The sequence below is a fragment of the Typopeltis vanoorti genome, chromosome 20 (assembly GCF_054136105.1).
Source record: "Typopeltis vanoorti isolate ZY-2024b chromosome 20, IOZ_Tvanoo_1.0, whole genome shotgun sequence".
In the NCBI taxonomy this organism is placed as follows: domain Eukaryota; kingdom Metazoa; phylum Arthropoda; class Arachnida; order Uropygi; family Thelyphonidae; genus Typopeltis; species Typopeltis vanoorti.
In genome coordinates this window covers 8,658,940-8,675,438 of record NC_143568.1, presented here as the reverse complement: position 1 = coordinate 8,675,438, position 16,499 = coordinate 8,658,940, and the positions used below count along the sequence as shown (strand labels likewise).

The following is a 16,499-nucleotide window of genomic DNA, read 5'->3' as shown; positions in this document are numbered from 1 at the left end:
CTTTGTCAAGAATTAGTCCTAGTTCTTCCATGTCATTACAAAGGAGTACTGTATCATCAGCGTACCTCAGATTACTGATCAATCTACCTCCTATCGTAATTCCTGTCCTGAGCTCATCCAATGCTTCACGCATGATGTCCTCTGCATATATACTAAACAAGTGAGGAGAAAGTAAACATCCTTGTCTAACTCCTTTTCCAACTTGAAGCCAGTCAGTCAATCCAACACCTGTTCTTACTGTGGCTTCTTGCTCCTTATACAAGTTGGCTATCAACCTGATAGTGTGTTGAGGAAAACCCATTCTTTTCATTACTTCCCACAGTTTCACATGCTCAACACAGTCAAAAGCTTTAGAGTAGTCTAAGAAACACATTACCAGAGGGAGTCTGAATTCTTTATATTTTTCTATGATCTGTCTAAGGCAAAGGATCTGATCTCTAGTGCCCCTACCTTTCCTAAAACCTGCTTGTTCCTTGGGCATCTCTGCCTCAACTTTGGCCTCAATCCTATTTAGCATGATCTTTAATAAAATTTTGCTTGCATGAGATATCAAACTAATAGTTCTGTAATTCTTGCATGCCTTCATATCACCTTTCTTGTGTAGTGTATGAAAACTGACTTCTTCTTCCAGTCTCTAGGCCATGATCCTGTCTCCCATATCCTTGTAATCAATCTATAAAACACTCTTATTCCTCCATCCCCTGTGGCCTTAATTAACTCTGCTGGGATTTCATCTGCACTTGGGGCCTTATTGCTGTTGAGCTGCTTAACTGCTCTTTCAACTTCATGCCTAATTGGAGGAGGTTCCAAATCAAAATTTTCTTGGTGGGAGGACTCCACATTTTCTTTATCCACTCTGCTGTACAGTTCCTCACAGTATTCTTTCCATCTCTTTTTGATTTCCAACTCTTCTGTTAGTAATGATCCATTCCTGTCTTTGATGACATTCAATTTAGGCTTGAACTTGTGCTTTAAGTCACGAACTAAATAAAACATCCTTTTATAATTATGCCTTCTCATCTGGAACACCATTTCTTCACATTTATTAGTATAGAACTTTTCCTTATCCTGCCTGATGGCTCTTCTGATTTCTGTTGTATTCTTCGGTCCCTGTGTCTCTTTGTTTTTCCAACCGCCTTCTTTTGATTAGTTCCCATGTTGAATCTGATATCCATGGGTCTCTTGGTTTTCTTATTGGACTGAGATACATCTTCGCTGTATTCTGTATTATCATCTTGACTCCTTCCCAAAGCATTTCTGGTGAGAATTCCTCATTGGTCTCCAAAAAATCATCAGCCAAGTTGATGTTTCTTCTGTGAATCCACTAGGAATTACTCTAACATCCAATCTAGTGGAATGTGCATGACCTGGAAGTTTTTGGAGTCTTAGTCTTACTTTGGCTCTTACCAGCTGATGGTCTGTACCACAATCTGCTCCAGGACAAGTATGCACATCAGAGATGCTTGTCTTCCACTGCTGGAGAGCAGGATATAATCAATCTGGTGCCTTGACCTATCAATGTTGGATGTCCAAGTATAGGTCTGTCGTGGATGTTTCTGGAAGCAGGTATTGGTAATAACTAATCTGTTAGCACGGGCAAATTTCAACAGTCTTTCACCATGGCTGTTATGTTCACCCAGATCTAACATGCCACACTCCGGCCTGACTCTCATACTCTTTCCCACTTTTGCATTTAAGTCTCCTAAGATGTACAGTATGTCTCTCCTTGGTAGGCAGTCCAAAACAGTTTGTAAGTTTTCATAGAATTCTTCACTCACTTCTTCAGGCCTATCCGTGTGGGGTGCATAAACTACCACAATTGATACATTGGTAGGCTGAGCCTTAAGTCTAATGGAGAGTATCCTATCATTAATGGGGTTATAACCAAGAAGGCTTCTTGCCTGAGTTGTCTTCAGTATCACAGCTACCCCATGATGTTTTGAGTCACCACCTGAGTAAATAACTAGCTTACCATCCTGTCTTTTGAAGTGACCTTCTCCATTCCATCTGGTCTCTGTAATTCCCAAGATGTTAATTTTATACCTATCCATCTCTTTACAGACAATCTCAAAAGTACCCATCTGTAAACCCCAGACATTCCATGTACCTATGTAAAATTCCTTTCTAAGATTAATCTTATACATTCTGTGTTGCTTATTCACGGTATCACTGAATTTTGATGGAGACTGTAATATACTTCTCAAACAGGACCCTCTGCCTAAGCCCTGAACGCGGCTCTGATTATTCTGCGCGACAGCCGATGCAGCATGAGATGCGTTATTAGGCACAATCATAGTAGCATTTTGGAGTGAAGTCACTGCAAGAAGAAAGTGGTAGGGTTGCAGAGACCCTTTCCACATGAGATGAAATAGCAAAATAGGAAAGATTCACCCCTAGCCCTCGAATACTCTAATAGCATTGGGAGGAAGGTAGCAAGAAGAAAAGAAGGAAAGAAAAAAAGGGGAGGGACCAGTCTACAGATAATATAACAGATGTATATTACATGAAGTAAGGCATGGTCCAGCATCAGGTACCTCGGGTTTGCCATGCCCGTACTCACTAAAGTGAGCCCTTGAGCTCAATTACAAGGTAGAGATAAAAATTCAATTGACATGTTAAGTTCAATAAAAACTTTCCAACAATACTTACTTTTATTAAAGAAAAATATAAATGACTGCGAATTTAGACATCTCCCATATTTATTAAAATTTTTTGAACAAAATCAAGAAATGCTTCGCTATGATTTAAAGGAATTTATTCGTGAAATAGAATTAGTTGAGGAAGAAATAAATTCAAGATTTAAAGATTTTAATAAAACTGAAATGATTGTATCTTTTATCAATAATCCATTTCAAGAAAACTTGAACATCATAGAAATTTCAAATAAAATTAGTGGACTGTTTGATATAAACCAAGCTGAAGTAGAACTTGAGATAATAAACATTCAGAATAGTTTACATTTAAAATCAATAAACAATGAAGTCATTTGGAAGTATGCACATGAAAAATTCCCAATATTAATATTAACTGATATTGCACGAAAAATTCTGTTCGTGAAAAAAAAAATATATATATATTTTTTTTTTGTTGTATTAAAATAATTAAAAGTGATAAATAAATTTTTAAATACACAAATAAAGTTTTTAGTTGTTTATTTGAGCGTAATCAGATTGGGGGGAAAGTGATCTATATAAGAGAGTAGATTGCCGAATAACTTTTTATAGAAAATTAGCTCGCATAGTAAAAAAGGTTGAACACCACTGTTATAGATCATATAAAAAGGTGGCATTCCTTATCTACTCTATCAAAGACCAACCACTTCCCCTAGACCTACCTGGTGTATACCAGGTCCCTTGCAGCTGTAAATTGTCCTACTTTGGCCAAACAGGCAGGACAGCGAATATCAGGATTTCAGAACACAAAGACTACATCCGGTTTCACCAGTCCAGCCACTCTGGACTTGCAGACCATGCCATAGATGCCCGCCATAGAATTTGTTGGAAGAAAACTAAAATAATACACCACAGCAAGTTCAAGTAGGATAGATTATTCATGGAATCATCAGCGGCTCTAAAAAACGTTCCAAACTTCAACAAATTTGGGTGCATGAGACTGCCCCATATTTGAGAGACTTGCATCATAAGAACTTCAGCCCAACGGCCAAGACTACCCAATTAGCCTGCTAGTGGCCACCATTAGGACTTTAGGAACAAGATTAGTTTTCATTCTTCCTCATTTGCTTTTGTTAGTACCTGCGTGCACATACCATATTTGTATGTTCCTGAAGATGGTAACGTGACGTTGCTGAAATATTGAAGGTATTCATTAAAGTTTCCTTTAATTAATATCTGTTTTATGCATTGTAATTTCCTTAAGTTAATTACCAGTTAGTATATAGTACAGAATATATTACAGTCTACTTAATTAAATGGTGCCAGTTTTAACTTTTTTGTTTATAATTACAGGATTATTTTGTTAATGAAATTATATATAGTGAGAAAATGTCCATTTTTTTTATTTTATTTTTTTAATAAAAGATTTTGTAGAGTGCATCGTTCTGGTTAAAATAGTGACAAAAGCATGTTTTCTAGGTGTGAAGATAAAGGATGTTAGTGAAGCTTTAAGTTTGCAGAAGAAAAGAAGCGAACAATTTAATTGTTTTTGGCAGCCACAAATTATTTGAAAGGTGAGAGATATTGCAATGAGAGAAAATATGAAAGAGTTGTTAGAAGAAACAAAAATGAAGAGCAAGAAAGTAAATATTGTGAGTCTGCTGCCTCTGTATGATAAGACAGAATTGAAAAGAAGGACCATGATTGGCAATGAGAAGATTGTGTAGGAAGAATGGTATGCAGTTTATAAATGTGTGAAGTGAATTTGATGGATGTAAGGATCTATATATGTGTGATGGACTGCACTTAAATGGTTTTGGAGTTAGATGCTTGGAGTTAATGATCAGTGAGAGGTTGGGGTGCGAAACCAGGGAAACTCAAGATATTATGGGGGAAGCAATCAAGAATATGCCTAGCCACCCCTAGGATGGAATCTCAGGTTTCGAATCTGAATGGACAGATATTGACGATATGTAAAGGTAACTTTGGGGCCAGGGGGATGTTGAAATGGTTGAAATGCATGTACATGAAGTATCAGAAATAAAGGAGAAGAGTTTTTAGTATTGGTCAGATGAACTTGGCCAAAAACTATTAGCATCAGCGAGACCTGGTTGTTAGAGAATAATGTAGTTGCAAGAATAGAATGTTATGGATATTGTATTTTTAGAGAAGATACCAAAAAAAAAATAGAAGTTAAAGAAGATTGTAGATCTGATAGAAATGGTTCATTTGAAGCTGTCTAATATGACAGGCCAATAGGACAAAACATATTGTTGGTTTGCTGCTATAGATCTGGAGGTCCAAAAGAAGATGTGGGTGATTTGCATCATCAGATTAGCACAATGAGTGCAAGCCAAGTAAGTATTTTGGGAGACTTCAACTACAGTGATATAGATTTGAAGGAGGAAAGGGCACATGAAAAAATGGAATTTATACAGTTACTGAGGGATAATTAACTGAAACAGCATGAAAGGGACCAGGGGTTTGAGTGTGTTGGAGCTGGTAATAGCATCAGAAGATCTATCTGTACCTGCAGTAGCAATTCTACCTCTAATTGAGGAAAGTGATCATGCAGTCTTGTCCTGGGAGTTTGTTCAACATGTGGAAATTTCTGTCAAGAAAGGATTTATGCAGAAAAGATGGCGACTATGACGAACTTAAGATGCAACTTGGAGCAGTGCCATGACATAAAAAACTATGTGAAATGAATGTCATTAATGCATGGGAAGTGGTCAAGGTTTGTTTTTTAAAAATCTCAAATTTTTAAAAATTTGAGATTTTTAAAAAACTTGCCATCACTTTGCTCTGCCACAATCGCTTCCTCACACAAAGGTGAGGAAGCGATTGTGGCAGAGCAAAGTGATGCAGTGCAAAACAGTGGAGATGATAAGAATATAAACGAAAATCAAATTTAGGATCAGGAAAACGGGAATGGTCAGGATGAAGAGAAAAGTGCACTATAGCAAGAAGAGTAAAAAGTGATTGTGTTGATGGGATGGCCTCAAAGAGTGGAGAATTGTTATACTTGTATACTAATGTGTGGAGCATCAGAAATAAAAGTGCAAAGTTTGTAGCATCGATTAAATCATTATGCCCAAAGATAATTGGCATAAGTGACATTTTGTTGACAGGATGATATACTGTCAGGACTTGAAATGGTGGGATGTAGAATTTTCCGGAAGGATAGGAAGATGAGGAGAGAGTATTGCTTTAATGGTAGCAGAGGAATTGTGTCCAAGAATTGAAGTGAAAAATAGTAGTATGTGTCAAGATTTTGAAGCTGTTTGGTGTGAAGTTGAGATCAGTAGAATAGTATATCTAATAGGATGCTGTTATAGTTCAAGGAATGTGGAGAGTATTGATTGTGAAATGTTTAGACAAATTAGTTGGGCAATTAAAAGAAAGATGATCCTAATGGGAGATTTAATTATAGGAATGTGGATTGGAAAGAAAAGATAGTGTATAGTAACAAGGAGAGTGAATTTGTTGAGTTTCTGCAGGATAACTGTAAAGCAGCATATGATGGAAACAACACGAGATTTATCGGTCTTAAATTTGGTGATCTCCTCATGTGGTTGTGAATGAGGTATCAACACTGCTACCTGTTGGTGAAAGTGATCATGGGGCATTGGTTTGGAAGGTAGTCGATCAGGAAAAAAGTTGTTATCAAGAAGGTCTATTTGTGGAACTATAAGGTGGGTGATTATTAGAAGCTCCATAGTCAACTAGCATCAGTACATTGGGTTGATGAATTGTGTAGAAAAGATGTTGACAGTGCATAGGAAATGATAAGACAGTATCTAACAAAACAATGCATAACTGCATACCAAGAGTTAAGCAGATAAATTAAGTAGGAATGAGATGGATGAATGATCTAAAATCAAGCAAGAAGTGTTACAAAAGAAGTTATGGAGGAAGTACCAGACAGTTTGCAATGAACAGATGCATAAAGAACATAAAGCACAGGCCAGAAACATAACAATACTGTATACTGTTTGTTACAATCTAATCTACTGTAAAATTCTTCTTCACTTGCATTTACACACACACACACACATATTTTATATATATATATATATATATATATATATATAAGTCAACCCTCGACTTACATCCGGGTTCCGTTCGACTTACGTTTGATTTAATGTATCGACTTACGTCATGCCATCTGGCAGGACGTAAGTCGTTACATTAAATCAAACAGAATTATTGGGGTTAGGGACTTAACCATAATAAGTATATTGTCATTTTAATTTTTAAACCTTATTATAAAACTGTACTGTGTTAATGCCACTATTCCAATGTGCTTTGCTTATTCCTCTTCTTCTTTTCATTATAAATTTGTTCATAGCAAGCAAACGCGTCATGTGTTTTTGCTTCTACTAATAAGTAGCATTCAACATTGGGGTCCATGTCTTCAACCATTTTAAGAACATCGCTAACTTCAGAGAACGTTTCTGCAAGACCCTTCACTATGAATTGTTTAACTACCTCCCCTTGTTGTTTCTCTTTTCCCTCTTCCTTTTCTCATTTTTCCTCTTCTGCAACAGTTGTTCCTCCAGTTCGACCAGTTCTTCAGGGGAACTTTCTATGAGTTGAATAATGTTGTCGTCCTTCATTTCAAGATTCAGATTGTTTGCTAGGCCCACTATCACAAACTTCCAAAATCATGCACAAACCTTTTTAATGTCTTTTTCCGTATGCCACTCATACATTGAGAGGTCACTTCGTCCATAGCCACAGCAATATTTTTAATAGCATGATAAATATTGAATGTTTTCCAGAATTGCATGAGAATTTGGTCATTTCCTTCAGTGGCAGAAATGACTTTTGAAAAAGTTGTCTGTTGATAATAAGCCTTAAACACTGCTTATTATCAACGATTAAAACATCCTCAAAAATTGTTTGAGGATGTTTTAATCAACTCCCTGATCCATAGGTTCGCTCATTGAAGTAGTGCTTGGAGGGAGAAACTTGACCTTGAACTTGGTGAAGATCACAGCTATAAGACTTACAAACGGATGACCTGGAGCGTTATCTAGAATTAATAAATTTTTAAATTCTACATTTTCTTTCATACAATAGCTTTTTATTTCACTTGCATAACAGTTGATTAAAACATCCTCAAACAATTTTTGAGCCATCCATGACTTCTTATTGCTCCGATAATGAACTGGGAGTATGCTTCCTAATGTTTTTGAAGATTCGTGGATTTTCACTTGCCATATCACAAATGGTTTCAGTTTATATCCAGCCACATTACCCGTAACAGAATCGTAATACGGGCATTAAGAGCTTTGAAACTAGATATAGATTTCAGCTTTTTGTGGATGAATGTCCGCTTGAGCATTTTTTCCGAAACAAGGACATCTCATCCATATTAAATAATTGCTGTGCAAATAATTTTTCCACAAACTCCTTGGCAGCCTTCTTAGCACTTGCAGATTCCCATACATTTTCATATTATGTAGCGCGAAACTCTGCTCGAATCTCATGAACCAACCAGAAGACGCATTAAATTCGTAGTCATAATCGGGTTCTGCTTTTTCCTTCAACATGTTGAAGAGACTTAGTGCTTTAGCGGTTATAGTCACAGTGCTAAGGGTTAAGCACTTTTGGTTCACGTCCTCTATATATACCCGAAAATGTTATTTATTCCCTTATGGGATCATGGATGTATCTTCGAAAGGACATAAGTCGAGGGATGGCTGTATATATATATATATATATATATATATATATATATAACAGCACAGTGAGTGGCTTAAGTCAAAAACTCAAGCTTCAAAGTAACACTTTATATACAGTCATACCTCGGTTAACATTAGCTCTGGTAACGAAGCTTCGATATAACAAAGTCCGCAATTTCAAGCCCCATTTTATGTAAAAATATTAAAATTTTAAGGTCAGCGCCCGGCAATCAATGGCAACTCATCATGTACTCCTAAGTTGTGGGTGTGTCTGTTTTAACAGTTTCATGCATCATCTGCGTAATTTAGTCATTGCTTACACTTCGTAGGGTGTGTTTCAATGTGGTGGTGCATTGCAATAAATGATATGTTCTCTGATAGCATTATTGTAGATTTTTAAATATTAATAGTTAAAATGTCAGAATCAAGGAAAAGAAAAACAATTTCTTTAGAAACTAAATTAAATATCATACAATGTGTTGAAAGAGGTGAAAGAAAATCCAATGTGGCACATTCTTTAGAATTAGCACAGTCAACTTTAACAACCATACTTAGTCAATGAGAAAAAAATAAAACAGTCTGCTCAGAATTGTACAGATGTTCAGCAGCAAAATTAACTTGTTTAAGGAGTCCAATTTTAGAAAAAAATGGAGAAAATGTTAAGTTTGTGGATAGATGATATGTCACAACGCATATGCCTTTAACTCAAATGGTGATTCAAGAAAAAGCATTAGTTTTGTTTAATCACCTGAAATCTAAACAAACTGAAGAAATTGTGGAAAATTTTGCAGCTTCTCATGGTTGGCTTGAGAAATTTAAAAAACAAGCCAGAATTCATAGTGTAGAATTATCAGGAGAAGCTGCAAGTGCAGATGCTGAAGCTGTGAATAAGTTTTCAGAAAAACTAAAGGAAATAATTGAATGTGAACATTTTTCACCAAATTTGGTGTTCAATGTTGACAAAAGCAGTTTGTTCTGGAAAGGGCTACCATCTAAAAGCTTAATTTGTATTGAAGAAAAATCAGGAGCTGGGTTCAAAGCAGCCAAAGACTGTTTAATGTTACTCTTTGCATCAAATGCCTCTAGTGATTTTAAATTAAAATTGTTATTAGTTTACCATTCAGAAAATCTGAGAGTGTTAAAAGATAACATAAAAACGAATTTACCTGTGATATGGAAAGCTAATAGAAATGCGTAGATTACCAAGGAGTTATTTACTGATTGGTTTGTTAACCATTTTTGTCCAGAAGTGAAACGGTATTGCCAAAGAAATAATTTTGAAGAAAAAGCTCTTTTGTTGTTGGACAGTGCTCTGGGATATCCTACTGATCTTAATAGTATGTTAGACACATGCATTCCTGTCAAAGTTGTCTTTCTTCCAACAAACACAACTTGCCTGATTCAACTGATGGATCAGGGAGTAATAGCAACATTATTTATTGCTTATTATTATTTGCATGGTACATTAAGCAATTTAATTGAACTAGAAGATAAAGAGCAAATGTCAATTAAAATTTTTTGGAAAAACCACACAAAGACACAATTGAAAACATTAATAGTGCTTGGAAAGAAGGCACTCAGAAATGCTTAAATGGAGTTTGGCAAATTATGGCCAGAAGTTGTACTAGAAGAAGAAAATAACATTCAAGGATTAGAAATGAAGTTATCCAGATTGGCTAAATTAATAGGTTTCGAAAATGTCGACGAAGAGGGTGTGGAAGATTTAGAAAAACTTGTTAGCAGCGAAGCCAAAGAAAATGAAGATGAAATTAAAGAAGTTCCTATCGAAAAGTGTTAACAACCAAAGATTTAAAAAGGTGCTTGAATGACATTGATGAAAACATTTAAAATTTTTTTAAATGGAAGAAGTGTTATTGTTAAGCGATCAGTGTTACATGCAATAAATCCATATAGGCAATGTTAAATGAAAGAGAGAAAAAAAAGCATAAACAATCAACTTTAGATTTGTATTTTAAAATGTCATGATTTTATCTTTGTTAGGTATGTAATATTGACTTTTTATTTAATAGTCTTTCTTTTCTCAAAAAAAAAAGTCTTTCATTTTCTTTACATACGAACGTATCCCTATTATGGCCATAGCATTTTTACCTCTGAGAACTTCCACAAAATTATTTTGTTAAGCGAAACGCATCCTCTTCGTTAATCGAGGTATGACTATATATAAACGACTACCTCTCATCGACCTGAAACATACTCTCACTGACCTCAAACTCTATTCACATTTTTGCTGATGATAGCAATCTCAGCACCTCCATCTTGTATGATAGACCTAGGAGGTGCTTGAACATGGTGAACTACAAGATCATCTAATATCAGTGCCCTAAACACTAATCTTGATATCGCTTGTTGAACTGTCACTCACTCCTTTTCTTGGCATGACCACATCACTGTTATTGCATCCTTCAGTTCAAATAAAACTGGCTTACTTTTTTTTTTGCTCAAAACCATTACTTTTCATCTGTGCAATGTAAATCAGTGTTCTGAATTTAAGTATCTACTAACTTTATACAAATTACATCTGCTCAGCCACTTCAGAATACTGTTCTCACATTTTTTGTGTATCCAAGACCGCCACTGCCTCACATACTCACTTTCTGCACTGTCTCTTTTACATATATTTCCACGGGTTCATTAGGACTGGAATCCTTTATCTCCTCTGACTGAATGTTTAATTCTGTGCCTTAACTCGAGCTTTCATTAGTGCTATCTATTCAATAGTTGGTTTTATAAAAAATCAGTGCTTTAGAATGTATGCACATGACAGTTTTCATGACTTGCACAGAAAGGGTTAATTTAAATTTTAAGAGAACATTATCAGCTTATGCCTGCTGTCCCTTATTAGGTCTCTGACCATTTAGAAAGCTGACTTGTTCACACTATCTGTGGCCAATCCTCCCTCAGGTTTGACTAATGTAAGCTATCCATATCTTTTCCCATTTCATGACTAGGCTACTTGTATATAGAGACTAATAACTTCGCATTGATTGCCTTAGTATCCCATAATGCAAAGCAAGGCCTTTTTAGTAAATCATATACATGATATGAAGAAAGAGTTTTATTTAAATAATGCTCAGCTTTTCAAACTTGAGGGTACTTTAAAGACATTCTTAGTCAAGACTATTTCAAATTTGTCATATTTCACTCTCCTCAGCCAGATGAGCACATTCATTCATGAACGTAGATTGATTCATAAGTAATATTAGAAGGAAGAAACTGCCACAATATTCAACCAATAACTGAATCTACTTGTACCAGCAGGGGTTGTAAATTTAATCAACAGACCATTAACAAATGATAAACTAAAGGTTCTGATTTTTCCTTTTTCTCCTCAACATATACCTTACTTAGAAATAATGGTAAATGTGGAAAACAATATCAGAGAATTATACACAGATGAAGCTAATAAATTACATTTTGAGATTGCCCAAACTTTATATGAAGCAAAAGTACTCCTTTAAATATACTCTTCTCACAAGTACAAGCTCTTTGCTCTCTCTGCCAGAACACCATCGTTGTCATCACAAAAGCTGACAAAGCTAATTTAATTCCACCGAGTATAATCATACAATTAATATTTTATTGAGAGATAATTCAACTATAGCATGATCAGCAGGGATCCAACAAAATGTCAATAAATTAAATAAAGTATAGGACAGTGTACAATTTTGGGATACCACTTCTGTGGAGAGGTTATGAATTCATCATGCCTGTCCACCTCATCTTTATGATCTACCTAAAGTCCACAAGGATGGCAACCCACTATGCCCAGTAGTGGACAATATTGGTTTTCCCACTTACTACATTGCTAAACATCTTTTTCTTTGGAATCTCACTAGCTTATATTTATATCTTGACTTTAAAGAAAAAAAGTTAAAGATTTGTGTCTGTCTAATAATGAGAATATGGTTTTGTCTGAGGTAGTCTCCCTATTCACCAATGTACCACTACAAGAAGCTCTTCAGTTTTTGCAATTTGATTTCCAGAAGACATTGTTAGACTTTAAATTCAACATAATTCACCAAGGACGGCCTGGTTGACCGAGTGATTAGCGTATCTGCTCTCCAGCCAAAAGGCTGCAGGTTCGAATCCCACCGTGGGCATGGATGTTTGTGATTGTCTGTGAAAATACTATTGGTGGTGGGCAGTAGATGGTGTTGGTGTAGATGATGCGGTTTGCTGTAATTGGTGGATTGAGTGGTGGAAACAAAGAGTTGTAGAGTAAGTGCCCTCTCTCAATGAGTCTTTGGACTCCTTGGAGGTGTCACGTAATAATAATAATCACAGGCTATTTTATGTGGTATAATAAGGTGCTCAAACAGATCGAAGAAATAGTGATGGGCAGTCCTATCTCACCAGCTTTAGCTGACTGTTTTATGGAGCATCTAGAAAATCAACTCTTTGACACTATTTCCTCAACCTTGTGTATGGTTATGTTTTCTTGAAGATATATTGCAGTGTGATCTCACTTGGAGTTAGAAATACTTCAGCTCAGCCCCTGGCAAAAATAAATTCCTTGTACTCCCCTTATCAAGTTTGCTATTGAACATGAATCCAATAATCATCTACCCTTTTTTGGATACCTTAATAATTCAAAATCCTACAGGTTATGTTGAATTTTCAATTTCTCGGAAGCCAACCTCTATTGGCAGATACACCATAATAAATTTAGTTTAATCTAAACTTCCAATGCAGATACACCATTCATCACTGAAGATGGGTATTATCAACATTCTTGTACATTAGAGCTCTTGCAATCTGCTATTCTGATTCTCTTTTGTTCAATGTTAATAAAATTAAAAGCAATCAGATGTGTAATGGATACAGTGAAACTACCATTAAAAAAATTATTGATAATTATTGTTGCCATCTACCAAACTATCTTCTGATGTGAAAAGAATTTCAATACCCTGTTTTAAAGGATCCTCAGAACAAATAGCATAGATTCTTTGCAAATTCAATCTGTATCTTTCCTTCAAACCACAGAAACTGTCTTCCTTCTTATCTTCACAAAGCATACATTACCATCTCTCTCTCTCCTTATCAGGTACACTGCTCATGTCATCTTTGCTATTTTGGACAGACTGACCATTCTGCTTTGATTAGAATCCAAGAACATCAAGACTATGTTACATTTTTAGAATCTGTGAAGTTGACCTTGCTTCTTGTGCAATTGATACTAGGCACAGAGTTTTTTGGAACCAGACAAAGATTCTTCATTCCAGCAGGTTCAAATTTGATTGTCTTTACCTTGAAATGTGAAATGCTCCAAAATTGTCTGAACCTTACCTGCTCAGAGTGTATTCCAATCTCTAAGTTTTTGAAATTGACTACTATTAATTATTTGTAATGTGTTTTTTTTTTTTAATTATTTTTATTTCTACAACTTTTGAACTCTAATAGTGTAATCATATCTTAGCTGTGACTGAGACATGAGCTAGTAGGCACATGTTTCATGCCTCATTCTTATGATTCATATTTTGAAAGTAATTATCAGTCTACCTACCTGATTGATGCCCATGTAACATTTCATCCATTGTTATATGGGCATCAATTTGAGCATTAGTATTTTTTTAAAATAAAATTATATATTTTTTTTACTTGTGTAAGCTGTGAAAGTTTATAAATAAACAGTAATGTAATTTCTGGCAGATTTAATTTAAATTATAACCAAGTAAAAAAAAAAATTCACTTTTAATCATATTTATGAAAATTTTGCAAGAAAAATTTATGGGTATTAACAGAATTCCTCTCCAGTTTTCAGATTTAGTGCAATCCTCGCTCTTTGCAATTATGGTTATCATTTCTTTCCATTGTCTTTGGTAGTTTTATTAACTGGCACTCTTAATTGACAGTGATGTGACATACAGATGCAGCAAATTTTGAAATTTGTAATATTCAGTAATTTTGTATACGTTTATCTAGTATGCAAATAAGCCATGTTATTTAATGAAATTTGCATTTTTCACTATCTAATACTCAGATATTTGCTATAGAAAATTTTTTGTGGTCTGCACGGTTAGCCTAGTGGCTGTGCACTTCGCAACCATATGCCTGAGGAAGAAGTGTCCTAGGTTCGATTCCTGTCGGTGATGTGAGGAGCTGAAGGATCTTCCTCAGCCATAGCCAATTTTAGCCGGTCTTGGGCATGGACAGTAGTTTTTTTTTTATTTTTTATTTTTATTTTTATTTTTTTTATCCTGGGGTTTTTCATCCCGCAAAGCGTCCGCACAGTTAGTCTAGTGGCTTTGCAACCATATGCCTGGGGAAGGAGTGTCCTAGGTTCGATTTCCGTCAACAACATGAGGAGCTCAAAGATCTTCCTCAGCCATAGCCAAGTTAGCTGGTCTTGGGCGTGGACAGCAGGGTTTTTTCCGCCAGTTTATCTAGTGTTTTTCATCCTGCAAGCAGGCAAACCGGTCCGAGGACACACACAGATTACTGTCAGGAATACTGACCCAGCCATAGGTCTGATTCGTCAGCCTATGCCGGTTTCAGAGCCCGGATAAAATGGGGGGGGGGGGGCTAGATGGTACCGTGAACTCCCGTATAAAGGGGAAATGCTGTATCATCACACGGAATTTATTTATTTATTTATCCCACAAAGCAGGCAAACTGGCATTGAGAACTCAACACTACAAGACATAGGATACACTGGGGCATAAGGCTGACCACCTTATCCTGTGAATGGTTTGAGGTCTGTTGATTAATAAATAAATCCTCGACACTGCAAGGTAAAAGAGGGTAAAAGGAAGATGAGATGATGATGAAAAACCTTTTTTGTATTTGCTGTATAAAATTTTTTATTAAAAATTATTGTATATATTTTACTTATTTTTATATACGTGTACAATACATTTATGCTTGTTAAACTGTGTATGATATCTAATTAATTTGTTGTTCTTATTCCAAAAACATTATAATATGAAAGTAAATTTTTTAGTTTTTTTTATATCTTTTTAATTTTCAGTTTTTTCCTGCTAGCAAATAATGAATACCTATTTTTTTCAAATAAATACTGTATATTATCTTTTCCATATGCTTTTCATTTTCTCTGTTTATTTCATTTTAGATCAATACTTATACGAGGATTCTTCCATAAGTATGGATTTATCTATGTTTGTATATTTATGTATTTTGTATAATGTATAATATAAAATCTCTGTTTTAAATAGTAAAAAATAACTTTTTTTTTAATACAAATATAAAAACTGCAATTTTTTTCCTTATTTTGCAGGCGCTTTTTGAAATGTTAGGTCCAGGAACCCATGATTTACCTGACGACACAGCTGAAGAACGTACAAAACTTGTTTTTGAAAAAATGGATAGTAATGAAGATGGAAAACTAACCATGGATGAATTCATTACTGGATGTGTGGAAGATCCTACGATAAGTAAACTTTTGAGCATCAATCCAGATGATGCACAACGATACTTGGAAAGTTCATATAATAGTGTGGAACTGTAGTACATTTTGCAGTTCACATTTATAAATTATCGAAAATTTTTGTCTGTGAAAGAAGGAAAGATCATTTGTGCCTTTGTAATACAGCAGTAAAATTACTTTAGTCACATTGCATAATTTGATAACAAAATTTCAAGTTGTATTTTCACACATGTGCATTATTACTGTATTGGCTACGTTCATGAGATTTCAAAATGCTTTCCTGAACATTTTTTTAAAAATAATAGTTTGTGAAATTATTTCTTTAACAAGTTAGCCTTAATAATATATTACATGTGAATTTTAAGAAGAGAATGAATGTGCTATGGGAATATCACTCTGTTTGGAATTGCTTTTAAATGTTTGCTTGTGTTCATATTATTTCTAAAGACTTCATTAACAGGAATCATAGGAATAGTTTGTTATAGTGAATTTATTTCAATTAAATAATTGTGAACCTTTTATAGTGAGTAAATGTACTCATTGCTACAATGAAGGACAACTGTATCAAATTCATTGGTATAATGTTATTGTTACCTACATGCAATCTGATTCCATTAAAATTATTTCTTTTCTAAATAACTTAGGGAATTGAAACAACGTAGATCCGAATATAAATTAAATAATACTTTAATAGATATTTCCGATATTTCGGCAATGTCTCATTGCCATTTTCTAAAGGAACTTACAAAAGGCAGGAGCACAACAGGCTCTAACAATATAGTAACTGGAAAT

General features: G+C 34.9%; 1 protein-coding gene across 1 annotated transcript in view; it reads left to right on the top strand.

The window, feature by feature from the left end:
• The window catches only part of LOC150095217 (neurocalcin-delta), a 75,007-nt gene extending 58,746 nt beyond the window's left edge, over positions 1 to 16,261 (top strand). Inside the window, exon 4 of the mRNA XM_090410457.1 lies at positions 15,558 to 16,261. Within this exon, the coding sequence (XP_090266583.1) occupies positions 15,558 to 15,788 (231 nt within the window). The 3' untranslated portion in view covers positions 15,789 to 16,261. The remainder of the gene's footprint in view (positions 1 to 15,557) is intronic.
• The last annotated feature ends 238 nt before the right edge of the window (positions 16,262 to 16,499 follow it).